The sequence below is a fragment of the Chlorocebus sabaeus genome, chromosome 16, assembly GCF_047675955.1.
Source record: "Chlorocebus sabaeus isolate Y175 chromosome 16, mChlSab1.0.hap1, whole genome shotgun sequence".
Classification (NCBI taxonomy): domain Eukaryota; kingdom Metazoa; phylum Chordata; class Mammalia; order Primates; family Cercopithecidae; genus Chlorocebus; species Chlorocebus sabaeus.
Genome location: NC_132919.1, coordinates 47,332,560 through 47,350,583, shown reverse-complemented (window position 1 = coordinate 47,350,583; position 18,024 = coordinate 47,332,560). Strand labels below are relative to the sequence as shown.

General features: G+C 47.8%; 1 protein-coding gene across 4 annotated transcripts in view; it reads right to left on the bottom strand.

The window, feature by feature from the left end:
- Positions 1-11,760, bottom strand: part of SPAG9 (sperm associated antigen 9) — a 163,073-nt gene extending 151,313 nt beyond the window's left edge. For all 4 annotated transcript variants that reach the window (XM_073004939.1, XM_008011451.3, XM_008011452.3 and 1 more), the window contains exon 1: positions 11,238-11,760. In XM_073004939.1, coding sequence (XP_072861040.1) covers positions 11,238-11,540 — 303 coding nt within the window. In that variant the 5' untranslated portion in view covers positions 11,541-11,760. The remainder of the gene's footprint in view (positions 1-11,237) is intronic.
- Positions 11,761-18,024: the final 6,264 nt, after the last annotated feature.

Sequence of the window (18,024 nt, the reverse complement as noted above, 5' to 3'; positions counted from 1 at the left end):
GGGTCAGTTTCTGTATTTCTATATCTCAAGTTTCAAAAAGGGGAAAAAATTATTTTGTTTTTGAGACAGGGTCTTGCTCTGTCATCCAGAGCAAGTGGTACAGTGTGCCAGAGTGCAGTGGCACAATCGGGGCTCACTGCAACCTCAAACTCCTGGGCTCAAGGGATCCTCCCACCTCAGCATCTCGAGTAGCTGGAGCCACAGGTGTATACCACCACACCTGGCTAATTTTTCTATTTTTTGTAAAGATATGGTCTCACTATGTTGCCCAGGCCGGTCTGGAACTCTGGGGCTCAAGCTGTCCTCCTTCCTTGGTCTCCTAAACTGCTAAGATTATAAGCATGAGCCACTGTGCCTGGTCCATAACAGTTTTTATCTAATAATTTTATTTATTTATTTATTTATTTTGAGACAGAGTTTCACTCTCGTTTCCCAGGCTGGAGTGCAATGGCACGATCTCGGCTCACTGAAACCGCCACCTCCCGGGTTCAAGCGATTCTCCTGCCTCAGTCCCCTGAGTAGCTGGGATTACAGGCATGCACCACCACGCCTGGCCAATTTTACATTTTTAGTAGAGACAGGGTTTCTCCATGTTGGTCAGGCTGCTCTCGAACTCCTGACCCCAGGTGATCCGACCGCCTCGGACTCCCAAAGTGCTGGGATTACAGACGTGAGCCACCACACCTGGCCAATGTGATAATTTTAAAACAAAACTAGCCGATTTTAATTCCATTTTATAGATCTTAAATTTTTTTCTTTTCTTTTTTTTTTTTTTTTTTTGAGACAGTCTCACTCAGTCTCCCAGGCTGGAGTGCAGTGGCCGGATCTCAGCTCACTGCAAGCTCTGCCTCCCGGGTTTACGCCATTCTCCTGCCTCAGCCTCGCGAGTAGCTGGGACTACAGGCGACACCTCGCCGGGCCTTTTTTTTTTTAGTATTTTTACTAAAATACTAAAATACTTAGTATTTTTTACTTAGTTTTTTTTGTATTTTTTAGTAGAGACGGGGTTTCACCATGTTAGCCAGGATGGTCTCGATCTCCTGACCTTGGGATCCGCCCATCTTGGCCTCCCAAAGTGCTGGGATTATAGGCTTGAGCCACCGCGCCCGGCCTTTTTTTTTTTTTTTTTTTTTTTAGATGGAGTCTCACTCTGTTGCCTAGGCTGGAGTGCAGTGGCACAATCTCGGCTCACCACAAACTCCACCTCCCGGGTTCAAGCGATTCTCCTGCCTCAGCCTCCGGAGTAGTTGGGATTACAGGCACATGCCACCATGCCCGGCTAATTTTTGTATTTTTAGTAGAGATGGGGTTTCACCATGTTGGTCAGGCTGGTCTCGAACTCCTGACCTCATGATCTGCCCACCTCGGCCTCCCAAAGTGCTAGGATTACAGGCATGAGCCACCGCGCCCAGCCTCAAATTTAAATTTCGTATAGAAAAGTAACTAAAATGTAATCACTTCCTCTCAGATGAGTTTCATTAATTCATTATAAACATATTAAGAAGCTAGTCAGCTCTATAATAACTGACATATACCGTGCTCTTAAAAATTAATTCAAATTAGTATAAGATGATCTTACAAAGATTCTCTTTTTTTTTCCGACAGAGTCTTAACTGTGTTGCCCAGGCTAGAGCGCAGTGGCATGAACACCTTACCTCAGCCTTGACTTCCTAGGCTCATGTGATCCTCCTGCCCTGGCCACCCAAGTAGCTGGGACTATAGGCACGCACCACCACACCAGGTTAATTTTTATATTTTTTGTAGAGACAAGGTTTTGCCATGTTACCCAGGCAGATCTTCAACTCATGAGCTCAAGTGTTCCGCCCACCTCAGCCTCTCAAAGTGCTGGGATTACAGGCGTTAAGTTACCACACCTGGTCCTGGAAATGTTCTCAAACATAAATAATATGGTGGTTATATGGCAGAATATTCTCATTTTTTAGGAGATACATACGTTAAGTCCCAAGGCAAAGTGTCATAATGTCTGTAATTTAAATAAATACTGAGGGGCAAAGAATCATAATGTCTGCAATTTAAAATGGTTCAACAATTAAATATGTGTATACGTGTGTATGTGTATCTACACCCACACATCCACATATACAGACAAATAAAACAATGACTGAAATCTATACAGTGGGTATACAAATGACAAATATACTTTCCATTTTTCTATATGTTTGAAAGTTTTCCTAATAAAAAGTTGGGGGGGTGGCGGAATTACTGAAAAAGTATGGTAATCTTAAAAAAAAAAAGCCCTAGCTGGATGCGGTGGCTCACGCCTGTAATCCTAGCACTTTGGGAGGCAGAGGCAGGCAGATCACTTGAGCTCACAAATTCGAGACCAGGCCGGGCGCGGTGGCTCAAGCCTGTAATCCCAGCACTTTGGGAGGCCGAGACGGGCGGATCATGAGGTCAGGAGATTGAGACCATCCTGGCTAACACGGTGAAACCCCGTCTCTACTAAAAAATACAAAAAACTAGCCGGGCGAGGTGGCGGGCGCCTGTAGTCTCAGCTACTCGGGAGGCTGAGGCAGGAGAATGGCAGGAACCCGGGAGGCGGAGCTTGCAGTGAGCTGAGATCCGGCCACTGCACTCCAGCCTGGGCCACAGAGCGAGACTCCGTCTCAAAAAAAATTTTTTTTTTTAAATAATAATTAAATAAAAAACAAATTCGAGACAAGCCTGGGCAACATGGTGAAACCCCATCTCTACAAAATATCAAAAATTAGCTGGGCATGGTGGTGCACACCTGTAGTCCCATCTACTTGGAAGGCTGAGACGGAACGATGGCTTGAGCCCAAGAGGCAATGGCTGCAGCGAGCCAAGATCATACCACTGCACTCCAACCTGGGCCAGACCTTGTCTAAAAAAAATAACATAAAATAAAATTCTATACCCTCAACTCAGCACTTCTCTATTACATTAATATATAAATTCCCATGGTTCAGTTCAAACATTTTTGGGTGTGCCTATTATGCCAAACTACTGAACGCTGTAATTCTTAAGAAAATAAAACACAGTATGGCCGGGTGCAGTGGCCCATGCCTGTAATCCCAGCACTTTGGGAGGCTGAGATGTGAGGATCATCTGAGCCCAAATGTTCAAGATCAGCCTGGGCAACATGGGAAATCCATTTTTACAAAAAATACAAAAATTAGCCAGGCATGACAGCATAATCCTATAGTCCCAGCTATTCAGGAGGTTGAGATGGGAGGATCATTGAGCCCTGGAGGCAGAGGGTGCAGTGAGCTGGGATCACACCACTGCACTCTGGCCTGGGCAACAGAGTGAGATCTCATCTCAATCAATCAATCAAAAAATCTATAAAAAATATAAAAATATGTGTTTTTTAGGCCAGGTGCAGGGGCTCATGCTTATAATCCCAGCACTTTGGGAGGCCGAGGCAGGGGGATCACCTGAGGTCAAGAGTTTGAGATCAGCCTGGACAACACGGTGAAACCCCGTCTCTATTAAGAATACAAAAATTAGCTGGGCATGCTGACGCATGCCTATAATCCCAGATACTCGGGAGGCTGAAGCAGGAGAATCGCTGGAACCTGGGAAGTGGAAGTTACAGTGATCTGAGATCATGCCACTGCACTCCAGCCTGGGCGACAGCACAAGACTCTGTCTCAAAAATAAATTTTCTTAAAAATGGGCTGGGCACGGCCGGGCGCGGTGGCTCAAGCCTGTAATCCCAGCACTTTGGGAGGCCGAGACGGGCGGATCACGAGGTCAGGAGATCGAGACCATCCTGGCTAACACGGTGAAACCCCGTCTCTACTAAAAAATATAAAAAATTAGCCGGGCGAAGTGGTGGGCGCCTGTAGTCCCAGCTACTCGGGAGGCTGAGGCAGGAGAATGGCGTGAACCCGGGAGGCGGAGCTTGCGGTGAGCTGAGATCTGGCCACTGCACTCCAGCCTGGGCGACAGAGCGAGACTCCGTCTCGGGAAAAAAAAAAAAAAAAAAAAAAAAAATGGGCTAGGCACAGTGGCTCATGCCTGTAATCTCAGCATTGTGGGAGGCCAAGGTGGGCAGATCACAAGGTCAGGAGTTCAAGACCAGCCTGGCTAACATGGTGAAACCCCATTTCTACTAAAAGTACAAAAAGTAGCTGGGCATGATGACGCACGCCTATAATCCCAGCTACTCAGAAGGCTGAGGCAGGAGAATTGCTTGAACCCAGGAGGCAGAGGTTGCAGTAAGCCAAGATTGTGCCTCTGCACCCCAGCCTAGGCAACAGAGCGCGAGACTCAGTATCAAAAATAAATAAAATTAAAAACTAAAATATCAAGTGTGGGCCAAGTGTGATGGCTCACATCTGTAATCCCAGCACTTTGGGAGGTTGAGGCAGATGGATCACTTGAGGTCAGGAGTTTGAGACCACCCTGGCCAACATGGTGAAACCTGTCTCTACTGAAAATACAAAAACTACCTGAGTGTAGTGGTGCACACCTGTAATCCCAGCCACTCGGGCAGCTGAGGCAGGAGAATTGCTTGAACCTGGGAGGTGGAAGTTGCAATGAGCTGGGATCATGCCACTGCCCTCCAGTCTGGGCAACAGAGTGAGACTCTGTCTCGGAAAAAAAAAATGAATGAGAACACTAAAACAAGAACAATGAATGTCAATACCTATTTTCCTGCCCATGAGTCTTATGGGTTCCATGTTCATACACTTCCAAAGATAAGAAGTGTCAAAAGTCGGCTGGGCGCGGTGGCTCACACCTGTAATCCCAGCACTGTGGGAGGCTGAGGCAGGCGGATCACGAGGTCAGGAGATCGAGACCATCCTGGCTAACACGGTGAAACCCTGTCTCTACTAAAAAATAAAAACTAGCCAGGCATGGTGAGGGGCACCTGTAGTCCCAGCTGCTCGGGAGGCTGAGGCAGGAGAAAGGCGTGAACCCAGGAGGCAGAGCTTGCAGTGAGCCAAGATCACGCCACTGCACTCCAGCCTGGGCGACAGAGTGAGACTCCGTCTCAAAAAAAAAAAAAAAAGAAGTGTCAAAAGTCTCCATTTAAACCAAAATCATTTTGTTACTGCTTTAAGTGCTGATTCCGTGGGAACAAGTTAGAAAATTCTCAGTAGTGTCTCTCACCTCTGCATTCAATCATCCTATTGTTTTGGTTTTTGGTAAGAAACAGGGTCTTGCTCTGTTGTCAAGGCTGGAGTGCCGTGGCCCTGATAGCTCACTGCAGTCTCAAACTCCTGGGCTCAAGTGATCCTCCTGCCTTAGCCTCCTGAGTAGCTAGGACTGCAGGCTCGCACCATCACACCCAGCTATTTTTTTTATGGTTTTGGGGGGAAAGGTGTCTCATTACGTTGCCGAGGCTTGAACTCATCCTTTTTTTTTTTTTTTAAGCAAAAGGCCACAAAAAAGCAGTCACAAAATCACACAATCCATTCCCAGTAAAGACATTCTCTCTTTAGCCCATTCTCTCCATGTATGAGTATATCTCAAAAAGGAGGGAAGATGGCCGGGTGCGGTGGCTCACGCCTGTAATCCCAGCAGTTTGGGAGGCCGAGGCGGGCAGATCACGAGGTCAGGAGATCGAGACCATCCTGGCTAACACGGTGAAACCCCGTCTCTACTAAAAATACAAAAAATTAGCCGGGCGTGGTGGCGGGCGCCTGTAGTCCCAGCTAATCAGGAGGCTGAGGCAGGGGAATGGTGCGAACCTGGGAGGCGGAGCTTGCAGTGAGCTGAGATGGCGCCACTGCACTCCAGCCTGGGCGACAGAGCGAGACTCCACCTCAAAAAAAAAAAAAAAAAAGGGGGGGTGGAGAAGGAGCTGGGCGTGGTGGCTCACACCAGCAATCCCAGCACTTTAGGAGGCTGAGGCAGGCAGATTACCTGAGGTCAGGAGTTCGAGACCAGCCTGACCAACATGGAGAAACCCCATCTCCATTAAAAATACAAAATTAGCCGGACATGGTGGCGCATGCCTATAATCCCAGCTACTTGAGAGGCTGAGGCAGGAGAATCGTTTGAACCCAGAAGGCAGAGGTCGCAGTGAGCCAAGATCGCACCATTGCACTCTAGCCTGGGCAACAAGAGCAAAACCCCACCTCAAAAAAAAAAAAAAAAGAAAAGGAAAGAAGATGGTGCATCTTCGTTTTTATGTGCAGTCTCCCCCTACCAAATGATGTTAAATGAGCTCTCACTTTGAGAATAACGGTGATAACATACAAGACCCACGGAATCACTAGGAACTAAATTCCAAAGGTAAAGGCTCTTTAAACTCGGATGTCTACTTTTCAGAAGTTTCTTTTTGTTGTTGTTGTTGAGAGGGAGTCTCACTCTATTGCCCAGGCTGGAGTATAGTGGCACGATCCCAGCTCACCGCAACCTCCACCTCCCAGGTTCAAGCAATTTTTCTGCCTCAGTCTCCCCAGTAGCTGGGATTATAGGCATCCGCCGCCACACCCGGATAATTTTTGTATTTCTAGTAGAGACAGGGTTTCACCATGTTGGCGAGGCTGGTCTCACACTCCTGACCTCAAGTGATCCGTCTGCCTTGGCCTCCCAAAGTGTTGGGATTATAGATGTGAGCCACCACACCTGGCCCTCTTTTTAAAATTAAAGCAAATCATGTCTGTTTTAAAAGAATCAGAAGTTGCAGAAAACCCCTAACATACCCAGTTATAACCTCTCTCTCCAGATCATTTTGTATCCAGATTTTTATTTTAAAAAGTCACTGGGCTGGGCACAGTGGCTCGCCCCTGTAAGTCCCAACACTTTGGCAGGATTCACAAGGCAGGAGGATCACTTGAGCCCAAGAGTTCCAGACTAGACTGGGCAACATAGTGAGACCCTGTCTCTATAAAAAATTTAATTAGCCCAGTGTGGTGATGCATGCCTATGGTCCTAGCTACTCAGGAGGCTGAGACCAGAGGATAACTTGAGCCCAAGAGATTGAGGCTGCAGTGAGCTGTGACTGTGCCACTACACCCTAGCCTAGGTGATTGCGTGAGACTCTGTCTCCAAAAAGAATTTAAATTTAAAAGTCACTGATTTAAAAATAAATTATTCAATAGGTTCACAGGGCTTATTCTGGACAGAGTCAACAGCATGTTCTGGCTGAAAAACTCAAATTTAAACAGAGTAGAAAGTGAGGAGCTAGCTATGTAAAACTCTAAGGAGAGCATTCTAGAGCATGGGCAAAGGCATCCGACGGGTCTTGGTTAAAGAACGGAGAGGTGTGTCACAGGCAGCCCCAAGGAGAGAGTGACGGGCATAAGATGACAGATTTCTTGATTAGCATCTGAAACAGGTCCAAATCTATCTAAAATTAGCCCTTCTTTAGGTCGTTTTTAAAGAATCCCTAAAACAGCAGACTAGCTCCACACTAAAAATTCAAATAAAAGCAAAGAAAAAAGTCAGAAGGTATTCAAAATATGTCCTATCAATATAAAGATTAAATTTCTGATGCCTTGCTGAGAATTCCTGCAAGCAAGAGATTATAGCACCTCACACACTCCTAAAACATTCTCACTATTTACATACCCACGTAAGTTTCCACAAAGGTGCTCAGAATTTACTCTCTCTGGTGATGGATAATTTCCTTGTTTTCAAATCATTTTTGCTATAAATACGCTGAGGCACTTACTTTTGCTATAATAGACTCTTGGTCTCCACATTAAATACACAAACAGGCCAGCACGGTGGCTCATGCCTATTATCCTAGCACTTTGGGAGGCCGAGGCAGGCAGATCATGAGGTCAGGAGACTGAGCCCATCCTGGCTAAAATGGTGAAACCCCATCTCTACCAAAAATACAAAAAAAATTAGCCAGGCATGGTGGCACAGGCCTGTAATCCCAGCTACTCGGGAGGCTGAGGCAGAAGAATCACTTGAACCTAGGAGGCGGAGGTTGCAGTGAGCCAAGATTGTGCCACTGCACTCCAGCCTGGGCGACAAAGCGAGACTCCGTCTTTAAAAAAAAAAAAAAAAGGCACAAAGCACTCACAGAAAACTAAACACAGAATTCACTCTACATATTGGCCAAAGGGAGACAATTTCTGGATACTGAGCAACACACGATTTATGATCTTTCATGAAAACCGATGGCTGGGGCCGGGCGCGGTGGCTCAAGCCTGTAATCCCAGCACTTTGGGAGGCCGAGACGGGTGGATCACGAGGTCAGGAGATCGAGACCATCCTGGCTAACACGGTGAAACCCCGTCTCTACTAAGAAATACAAAAAACTAGCCGGGCGAGGTGGCGGGCGCCTGTAGTCCCAGCTACTCGGGAGGCTGAGGCGGGAGAATGGCGTGAACCCGGGAGGCGGAGCTTGCAGTGAGCTGAGATCTGGCCACTGCACTCCAGCCTGGGCTACAGAGCGAGACTCCGTCTCAAAAAAAAAAAAAAAAAAAAAAGAAAACCGATGGCTGGGCCCGCGGTGGCTCACACCTGCAAGCCCAGCACTTTGGACAGCTGAGGTGGGCAGATTGCCTAAGCTCAGGAGTTCGAGACCAGCCTGGGCAACATGGTGAAATCCCATCTCTATTAAAATACAAAAATATAGGCCGGGCGCGGTGGCTCAAGCCTGTAATCCCAGCACTTTGGGAGGCCGAGACGGGCGGATCACGAGGTCAGGAGATCAAGACCATCCTGGCTAACACGGTGAAACCCCGTCTCTACTAAAAAAAAAATACAAAAAACTAGCCGGGCGAGGTGGCGGGCGCCTGTAGTCTCAGCTACTCGGGAGGCTGAAGCAGGAGAATGGCGTAAACCCGGGAGGCGGAGCTTGCAGTGAGCTGAGATCCGGCCACTGCACTCCAGCCTGGGCAACAGAGCGAGACTCCATCTCAAAAAAAAAAAAAAGAAATAATATATATATATATATATATTAGCCGGGTGGGGCGGCATGTGCCTGTAGTCCCAGCTACTTGGGAGGCTGAGGCAGGAGAACTGCTTGAACCCGGGAGGCAGTGAGCCAAGATCGTGCCACTGCACTCCAGCCTGGCGACAGAGAGAGACTATCTGATAACAAGATGTGTTTATGTTTGTGGCCTGGGAGTTGGCATATTTAGCTTTTCATAAATGTTCTCTGTTCTCAGGTCACGACCCTTTGCCCAATGGTTTCACTGCGGAGAATTTGTAGATGTGACTGAAAAAATATAGACTACAAATAAATTCACTGGATAACCTATTTTTTTAAAGTCATTTACTTAAGAAATTAATATGGAACCCAGAGTCTAGCAGTCGGTCAGTTTTGTTTTCTGATTCTGCAACCTGTGGCATATGGTTTTCTTGGCACGTGTGACCTTGGCATTTTGCCTATATTTACACAGACTGACAGGAGTTTAAGGCTGGAAGGAGCATTTATTTTATGTGAGGTAAAAGGTCATGTCAGGCTTGCTTGTCACCTGTGTGTACATGTGGTTAATTCCCAGTCACTTTCACGTATATCCACATACTGGCAAGGGCCAGTGAGCATGAAGCAGCAGCAAGCCCTCTCAGAAGTAGCACTTGACCTCTGTTCTACAAAGAGTGCTAACAAACAAGTGGAAATTGTGAGCCTATCATTATTTGGTTTTTCATCCCATCCTTCCCTATATGAAAGGAAAAGCTCTTGAAATAGTCCATTCTGGCGGGGTGCAGTGGCTCATGCCTGTAATCCCAGCACTGGCATGGTCAGCCCCAGGCCAAAGTGGGCAGATCACTTGAGGTCAGGAGTTCAAGACCATCCTAGGCACCATGGAGAAATCCCCTCTCTACTAAAAACAAAAATTAGCGGGGAGTGTTGTCCCAGTTACTTAGGAAGCTGAGGCACAAGAATCGCTTGAACAGGGGAGGCAGAGGCTCACCGGGAGGCAGAGGCTCACCAGGAGGCAGAGGTTGCAGTGAGCCAAGATCAATCCACTGCACTCCAGCCTGGGCGACAGAGTGAGACTATGTCTCAAAAAAAAAAAAAAAAAAAAAGAGTCAATTTTGTTTGGCAAATTCAATACCATTCCCTTGAGAAAACTGGATCCCACAATCAGAACTAAAAATCATCACTACAGTCAAGCTTTTAAAAAAGGAAAAGAACTATTTAACCAGATGCAAAGGTATACATGACAAAACAAAACAAAAATTTTTAATGGTGTTACTATTCAGTGTTAGGAAATGAGCTACAAATCTCACATCCTAAAAACTCTTCAAGTCTTTCTGAAAAATACCATGTCATTCCTTCAATAATTAGTTATTTCGCCTCCTTTGATCACCATGTATTTAACTAGGTGTACTAGGTGCTTGAGAAACAAAAATAGGACACTTCACCTGCCTTTGATAAGGTCCACAGAAATAACGCCAATGCAGGCTGAAAGCAAAAATCCTTGTCACTCTCAAAAGCCAAGGACCTATCACTTGCACCCTACAACTCCAAAAGGTTCACAGAGTCGAGGTGAGGGCGCCCAGGTCACTGCTCAGGTGCTAGAGTTAACAGGCGGCTAAATGCACGTATAAACAGCAGTCTGAGAAGGAAACTCAGACGGAAAAAGTGTCAACTGTCACCTATATCTTCCCAACCCCGCCCCCCAATCCTTTTTATAAATAAATGGAGGGTTTCTGAAGGGAACTGTCCAAGGTTACCTCCTGATACTGTGGAATGCTCTGGTTTGGGATACCCATGAAATTGTTTATATATTCATTGAATACTGCCACACAACATCTAAAAGTTGACAAAGTGTCAACCAAGGCACATAGAATATAAAATAAGACCTCTTTCTCAACAAGATTAAAACGTCAAGAAGAAACTGACCGAAAGAGGGAGATCTCTAACTTCCCAAAGCAAGGCAACCCCCTGGAAAGGTACTGGAACTAGCGGAAGTTACATATCCAGGACAGAAGTGTCCCCCTCCCCAGGGGTAAAACTTTGAACCGCCATCTGACTATCCCACGGTGGTCGGAAACTTCCCTCAACAACAAGAAGCAACCAGACACCCAACAATCTCCGCCCTTGGCTAACCCCATGTGTCCTCAGGCCAGGCTGTCGCTTCCTCCCCGGGCCCTGCCTCCTCCATCTCGCTCCCTTCCCAGGACACTCAGTAGCCGGCCTCGGCTTCCAACGCCGGCCTGGGTCCCGGGGTACCTGGAGGCCGCCGGGCTCGGTCCCGGGGGGCATCGGCCTCAGGCCAGCTCTCCAGGAGGCCCGTCGAGCCTCTAGTCCCCGACCGGGCCGCGACCCCCGCCCCGACCGCCCCCGGGGACGGATCCCGCGGCCCCCGCCCTGCCGCCGGCCTCACCTCCTCGGCGTGCTTGCGCAGCGCCTTCTCCCGCTCGTACTGGGTGATGAGCTGCTCGTTGTCGTCCCGCAGCAGCTCCAGCTCCACCTGGTGCTCCTGGTCCTGCGCGAACACCGAGTCCAGGTTCTCCAGTACAGCCACCACCAGCGGCATCAGCTCCTTGACCACCTCCTCGTCGTAACGCCCGATGAGCCGCTCGAACTCGCGGTAGATGGAGCCGGCCAGGCCGGACACCCGCTCCGACATCACGGCCCCGGAGCCGCCGGGTTCCTCCTGATACACCACACCGTCCTCCAGCTCCATGGTGGCAAGCGGGCGGGCGGGCGGGCGGCCCGGGGCGTCGCCGGCTGAGGGGCGGCACCGGCCCGCACGGGACTGGCCCGGCTTGGGCTGGGACGGGGACTAGGGCTGGAGCCCGGGCCGGGGCTGGGGCTGGGCCCGGCGGGGTGGGGGTAGGGGCCGGAGGAGGGGAGGGGTGGCGTGTGCGCTCTCACCCCAACCGCCGCTGCACCAACTGCCGGGGCGGCCGGGCCGCGCGCGCCACACGTCATCCGCGGGGCGGGGCTGGCGACGCGTCGGCCCGATGGGCGGGGCGCCGCGGGAGGCCAGGCGCGGCCGGGGGCGGGGCCATGCGTCTTCGGGCGCCGGCGGAGGAAGCCGTGGCGTCAACGCCCGGCGCCGCGAGGTTGATGCGGGAGCCAATGGGAAAGACTGCGGTCGGAGGGTGGGGAGAGTGTCCATCCACGGCGGGATTCGCGGGGCGGGTCCCAGGGGAAAGGGAGGGGTTCGGGAAGAGTGACGAGTTAACTTAGCTGGCATTTCTATGGATTTTTAAAGCTTACAAAGCACCTTCTCACTTCATCCCCACAACAGGCGTAAAGCGGCAGATGTTTGGACCTCGTTTCACAGACAAAGAAACTAGGCCCAGAAAAGTGGCGGTGCTCTCAAGGTCACGCCCCTGGAACGGGAAAAGGGCTGAGCCGGGACTCAAACCAGTTCTCCAGATTGAGAATTCCGGGCTCCGAAAAAAATAAGAAACAGAAAGGGAGGGGGAAAAACCATAACCAGGGTCTACCTAAGTGGAAAGGTGGTCTCGACTACAGTAGGGCTGTTTTGTGCTATGGAAGAGCAAGGGTGAGATGAGGGGAAATTGGAGTTACTGCTAATAGGTATGGGATTTCCTTTTGGGATAATGAAAGTGTTCTAAAAATTGATTATAGTGATGTATACATAACTCTAAATATGCTAAAAGACATTCAACTTTACACGTTAAGCGAGTGAATCATATGGCGTGTGAATTATATCTCAAGTTATTAAAAAATAAACAGGAAGGGTGATAGCATTCTGGAGAAGGGTGAAACTGAAAAGTTACATGTTGCACTTTCCCAAATAGTGTGTCTGTTACTTCTGGCCAACTTGGGACGGGGACATTTCCAGGCTCCAGCCACCCTCCTTTCCTCAAGTCTTGAAGTGGGGCGGAAAGGGTAAGTGGCAGGTTGGGGAGCAGAGGAGGAAAGGGGTGGAGTCACTGGAGTGAATAAGTCCCATGACAAGTGAGATTTCTGCCGCCTGGGAGAGCGTCACGTGTGGGGAATGACACAACGCCCACGCCAGAGCGGGCTGAGTCAAGATCGCTTCCCGGTGTGCTCACCTGACGTCCGCAAATGGGACGGAAGACACTCTCAAAAGTCCCTTCTCCCTGCCTTAGGTGACTCAGTTCTCCGTCCCGACTCGTTTAAGAAAAGGGGGAGGAAAGGCAGGATAAACATAGATTTAGGGGGAGAACTGGCCACCCACCGGGATCATAACTACCCTTAGCTTGGGGTTTACAAGTTCAAGTACTTCCCACCAAGTATGAAGTAGTTCCCTAAAGTTTCCTACGCATGACCCACCTGGAGACCCACAAAAACAATATGAAGGTTGGGCAAGAGCAAACCTATAAATTTGGAAGGACAAGGATGAAAATACGAAGTCTAAAGTGCCGGATGGGACTGAATTTGCTTCCTGTGTTTTCTCCATGCTCAGCCTCACCTCACATTCACCCTTATGTCATTTAGATGTTTGGGTAGTAGGAATGCCGACCAGCTGGTTGGCTGTGAGCTCCAAATGCCCTTTCTCTTCTTAACCTTTCATACTTGAAAACCAAAAAAACTCTTGATGTGAATCCTTTTATTTTCTCTTCCTGAGGGCTATCACTCACCTGATCTACCTACATACATGCCTCTCTTTTCCTGGGGGATCAGAAGAGCCGAAAAACATACGGGCAGGCTTTACTTTTTCTTTCCACAGTATTACCATACACATCAGAAAATTTAAAGAAAAAAGCATCGGCCGGGCGTGATGGTTCATGCCTGTAATCCCAGCACTTTGGGAGGCCGAGGCGGACGGATCACGAGGTGAGGAGTTCAAGAACACCCTGAACAACATGGTGAAACCCCATTTCTACTAAAAAATAGAAAAATTAGCTGGGCATGGTGGCGCGTGCCTGTAATCCCAGGAGGTTGAGGCAGGAGAATTGCTTTAACCCGGAAGGCGGAGGTTGCCATGAGCAGAGATCATGCCATTGCACTCCAGCCTGGGCGACAGAGTGAGACTCCATCTCAAAAAAAAATTTTGAAAAGAAAAGAAAAAAGTATCGATTTTTCAAGTAAGAGATTTTAATTGTCATTCCTAATAAGTATACTTCTTTAGGTATAAATTCAACACAGAAAGATATACACTTATGTCTTGATTATAAGCTTCTGCCAGTTATCAGAGATAACATTTAGTTAAAATTCAGCTAAATAACCATCAACCGATGAATGGATAAAATGTGACATATATATACAATGGGCTATTATTTGGCAATAAAAAGAAAGTCGTTGGAGGGGAGGGGAGTGGGCGTGGTGGCTCCTGCCTGTAATCTCAGCACTTTGGGAGGTTCAAGTCAAGAGGATGGCTTGTGCCATGAGTTGGAGATCAGCCTGGGCAACATAGTGAGACCTTCATCTCTGGAGAAAAAAAAATTTTTTTTGGCAGGACACAGTGGCTCACACCTGTAATCCCAGCACTTTGGGAGGCCGAGGCGGGCCAATCACCTGAGGTCAGAGGTCGGATATTCAAGACCAGCCTGACCAACATGGAGAAACCCTGTCTCTACCAAAAATAGAAAATTAGCCAGGCGTGGTGGCATGCGCCTGTATTCTTAGCTACTCAGGAGGCTGAGGCAGGAGAATCGCTTGAACCTGGGAGGCAGAGGTTGCAGTGAGCCAAGATCGAGCCATTGCACTCCAGCCTGGGCAACAAGAGCAAAACTCCATTTCAAAAAGAAAAAGAGTAGAAAAGAAAAAAGATGCCGGGCACAGTGGCTCACTCCTGTAATCCCAGCACTTTGGGAGGCCAAGGCGGGTGGATCACCTGAAGTCGGGAGTTCAAGACCAGCGTGACCAACACGGAGAAACTCTGTTTCTACTAAAAATACAAAATTAGCCAGGGTGGTGGCGCATGTCTGTAATCCCAGCTACTCGGGAGGCTGAGGCAGGAGAATCACTTGAACCCAGGAGGTGGAGGTTGCAGTGAGCCGAGATCGCGCCATTGCACTCCAGCCTGGGCAAAAAGAGCAAAACTCTGTCTCAAAAAATAAATAAATAAATAAATAAATAAATAAATAAAAGAAAAGAAAAAAGAATTTTAAAGTACATGCCATGACATAGCTGAATTTTTTGAGACAGAATTTCGCTCTTGTTGCCTAAGCTGGAGTGCAATGGTACAATCTTAGCTCACTGGAACCTCCGCCTCCCGAGTTCAAGCGATTATCCTGCCTTAACCTCCCAAGTAGCTGGGATTACAGTTGTGTGCCACCACACGCGGCTAATTTTTTGTATTTTTAGTAAAAACGGGGTTTCACTATGTTAGCCAGGCTGATCTCAAACTCCTGACCTCAGGTGATCCACCTGCCTCGGCCTCCCAAAGTGCTGGGATTACAGGCATGAGCCACCGCACCCAGCGACAAAGCTGAATCTTGAAAAAGCTAAGTGAAAGAAGTCAGTCACAAAGGACCACATATTGTACAATTCCATTCATATGAAATGTGAATTTAGTGATTGGCTAGGTCTGAGGGGCATGACAGGCTCAGATGAGGGGAAATGGGAATGCCTGCTAATAGATATGGGGTTTCTTTTTGGGATAATGGAAATGTTCTAAAAATTGGTTATAATGATGAATACAGAACTCTGGAAATATGCTAAAAGACATTCAACTCTACACATTAAATGAGTGAATGATATGATATGTGAATTATATCTCAAGCTATTAAAAAACTAAATGAAGTAAAAGTTATGGCTGGCCGGGCATGGTGGCTCACGCCTGTGATCCCAGCTGGGCCATAGACCGAGACTCCATCTCAAATAAATAAGTAAATAAATAAATAAATAAAATTTATGGCTATAATGATTTTTATAGTAGACCCAATGAAAGCACATCACTCAGTATGATTAAGGTGAAAGAAACTGGTGTTGAAATTAGGAAGCTTATATTCTAGTATGGACTGGTCATTTTGAACAACTTAGGGCATAAACAAAAGAGCTAGTAGTTGCTGATTACCCACTCAGTGACAGTCACAAGGATAAGGACTGTAAACTTCAGCTTATTCATCTGTATGATGAAGGGGTTTATTAGAAAATCTGTCCCAGCACTTTGGGAGGCTGAGGTGGGAGGATCAGTTGAGGGTAGGAGTTTGAGACAAGCCTGAACAACATAGCCAGACCATTTCTGAAAATAAAAATAAAAAATAAAGCCTAGGTTGTGCTTGTGCAGGCCTGTAGTCCCAGCTACTGCTTGGGAGGCTAAGCCATAAGGATCACTTGAGCCCAAGAGGTGGAGGCTGCAGTGAGCTGTGATGGCACAACTGCACTCCAGTCTGGGCAACAGAGCAAGACCACAACTCCATCAAGAAAGAAAGAAAGAGGAAGAGAGAGAGAGAGAGAGCGAAAAGGGAAAGAAATAGGGAAAGAGAAAGAAAGAAAAGAAAAATCTGTAAAGGCTTTTTTTGTTTTGTTTTGTTTTGTTTTTTGAGAGGAAGTCTCATTCTTGTCCTCCAGGCTGGAGTGCAATGGCACGATCTCGGCTCACTGCAACCTCTGCCTCCTGGGTTCAAGTGGTTCTCCTGCCTCGGCCTCTTGAGTAGCTGAGATTACAGGCGCTTCCCACCATGCCCAGCTAATATTTGTATTTTTAGTAGAGATGGGGTTTCACCGTGTTTTCCAGGCTGATCTCAAATTCCCGACCTCAGGTGATCTGCCCGCCTCAGCCTCCCAGAGTGCTGGGATTACAGGTGTGAGCCACCATACCTAGCCCCCCCCTTTTTTTTTTTTTTTTTTTCTGAGACGGAGTCTCACTCTGTAGCCAGACTGGAGTGCGGTAGTGCGATCTCGGCTCACTGCCTCCTGGGTTCAAACAATTCTCCTGCCTCAGCCTCCCAAGTAGTTGGGATTGCAGACATGTGCCACCACGCCCTGCTAATTTTTGTATTTTTAGTAGAGACGAGGTTTCACCATGTTAGCCTGGATCCTGAACAGTCTTGATCGCCTGACCTCGTGATCCGCCCGCCTTGACCTCCCAAAGTGCCGGAATTACAGGCGTGAGCCACTGTGCCTGACCTGTAAAGGGTTTTTGCAGTTCTAAAACCCTATGATTATCTTGTATAATAGGTTGTAATGACAGACAGGAGACAGGGTCTTGATATTGAATCCCGTTAGTAAACTCCTACTTATATAGGCAGTACTACTACCTCCTATATTCAATTGGCTGGATAGATTCCCAACTTCCACCCCTGACCCGCAATGAGAGTATCATTAAGTAAGAGTTGTTAAGGAAAAATCGGTTATCTTGTGGACTTCAAGTGTTTACTTTTGATTTCTAAAGGGAAGGAAATTCCATTTCAAGAGATTCCTTGGCCTTGCAAAAATAGTGAAGACAGTCACGGGGGCAGCAGAGGGGAGCAGTTAATGAGGGCAGGAAGGGAGGAGTTTCTTCCTAAGCACAATAACTATAATCACTGGAAGGCTGAAATTACTAGTCCTGTTGTTTGTCTAGCCTTCTGGAACACATACAGTTATTTCTGTGTGAATCAATTTCTCTGGTTTCACAAACGACATTTTCCCACCTGCAAGGAGAGAGTCACTGAAAAGGGAAGAGAAGACAGGGTTCCCCAGGCACAAGGCCCTCTGGTCATGGCAGTGTGAAATGATAAGTAATTCATCACTGGATACAAACTAAAACATGTTTGGTGAGGCAGTCTAACTAAGGAATTCCAGGCTCAGAATGAAAAACACAAGGGTATATTTCTGAGGCCTCAGTGTTTCCTTTGAAAGTCTTGTTTTTTTTGTTTCGTTTTGTTTTGTTTTTGAGATGGAGTCTCGCTATGTCGCCCAGGCTGGAGTGCGGTGGTGCAATCTCGGCTCACTCAACCTCTGCCTCTGTAGTTCAAGCAATTCCCCTGTCCCAGCCTCCCAAGTAGCTGGGACTACAGGCACACGCCACCACACCCAGCTAATTTTTTTGTATTTTTACTAGAGATGGGGTTTCACTATGTTGGCCAGACTCAACACAAACTCCTGACCTCAGGCAATCCGCCTGCCTTGGCCTCTCAAAGTGTTGGGATTACAGGCGTGAGCCACTGCGCCCAGCCTTTTGTTTTTGTTTTTGTTTTGACAGGGAGTCTCCCTCTGTTGCCCAGGCTGGAGTGCAGTGGCACGATCTCAGCTCAGTGCAAGCTCCACTTCCCAGATTCAGGCGATTCTCATGCCTA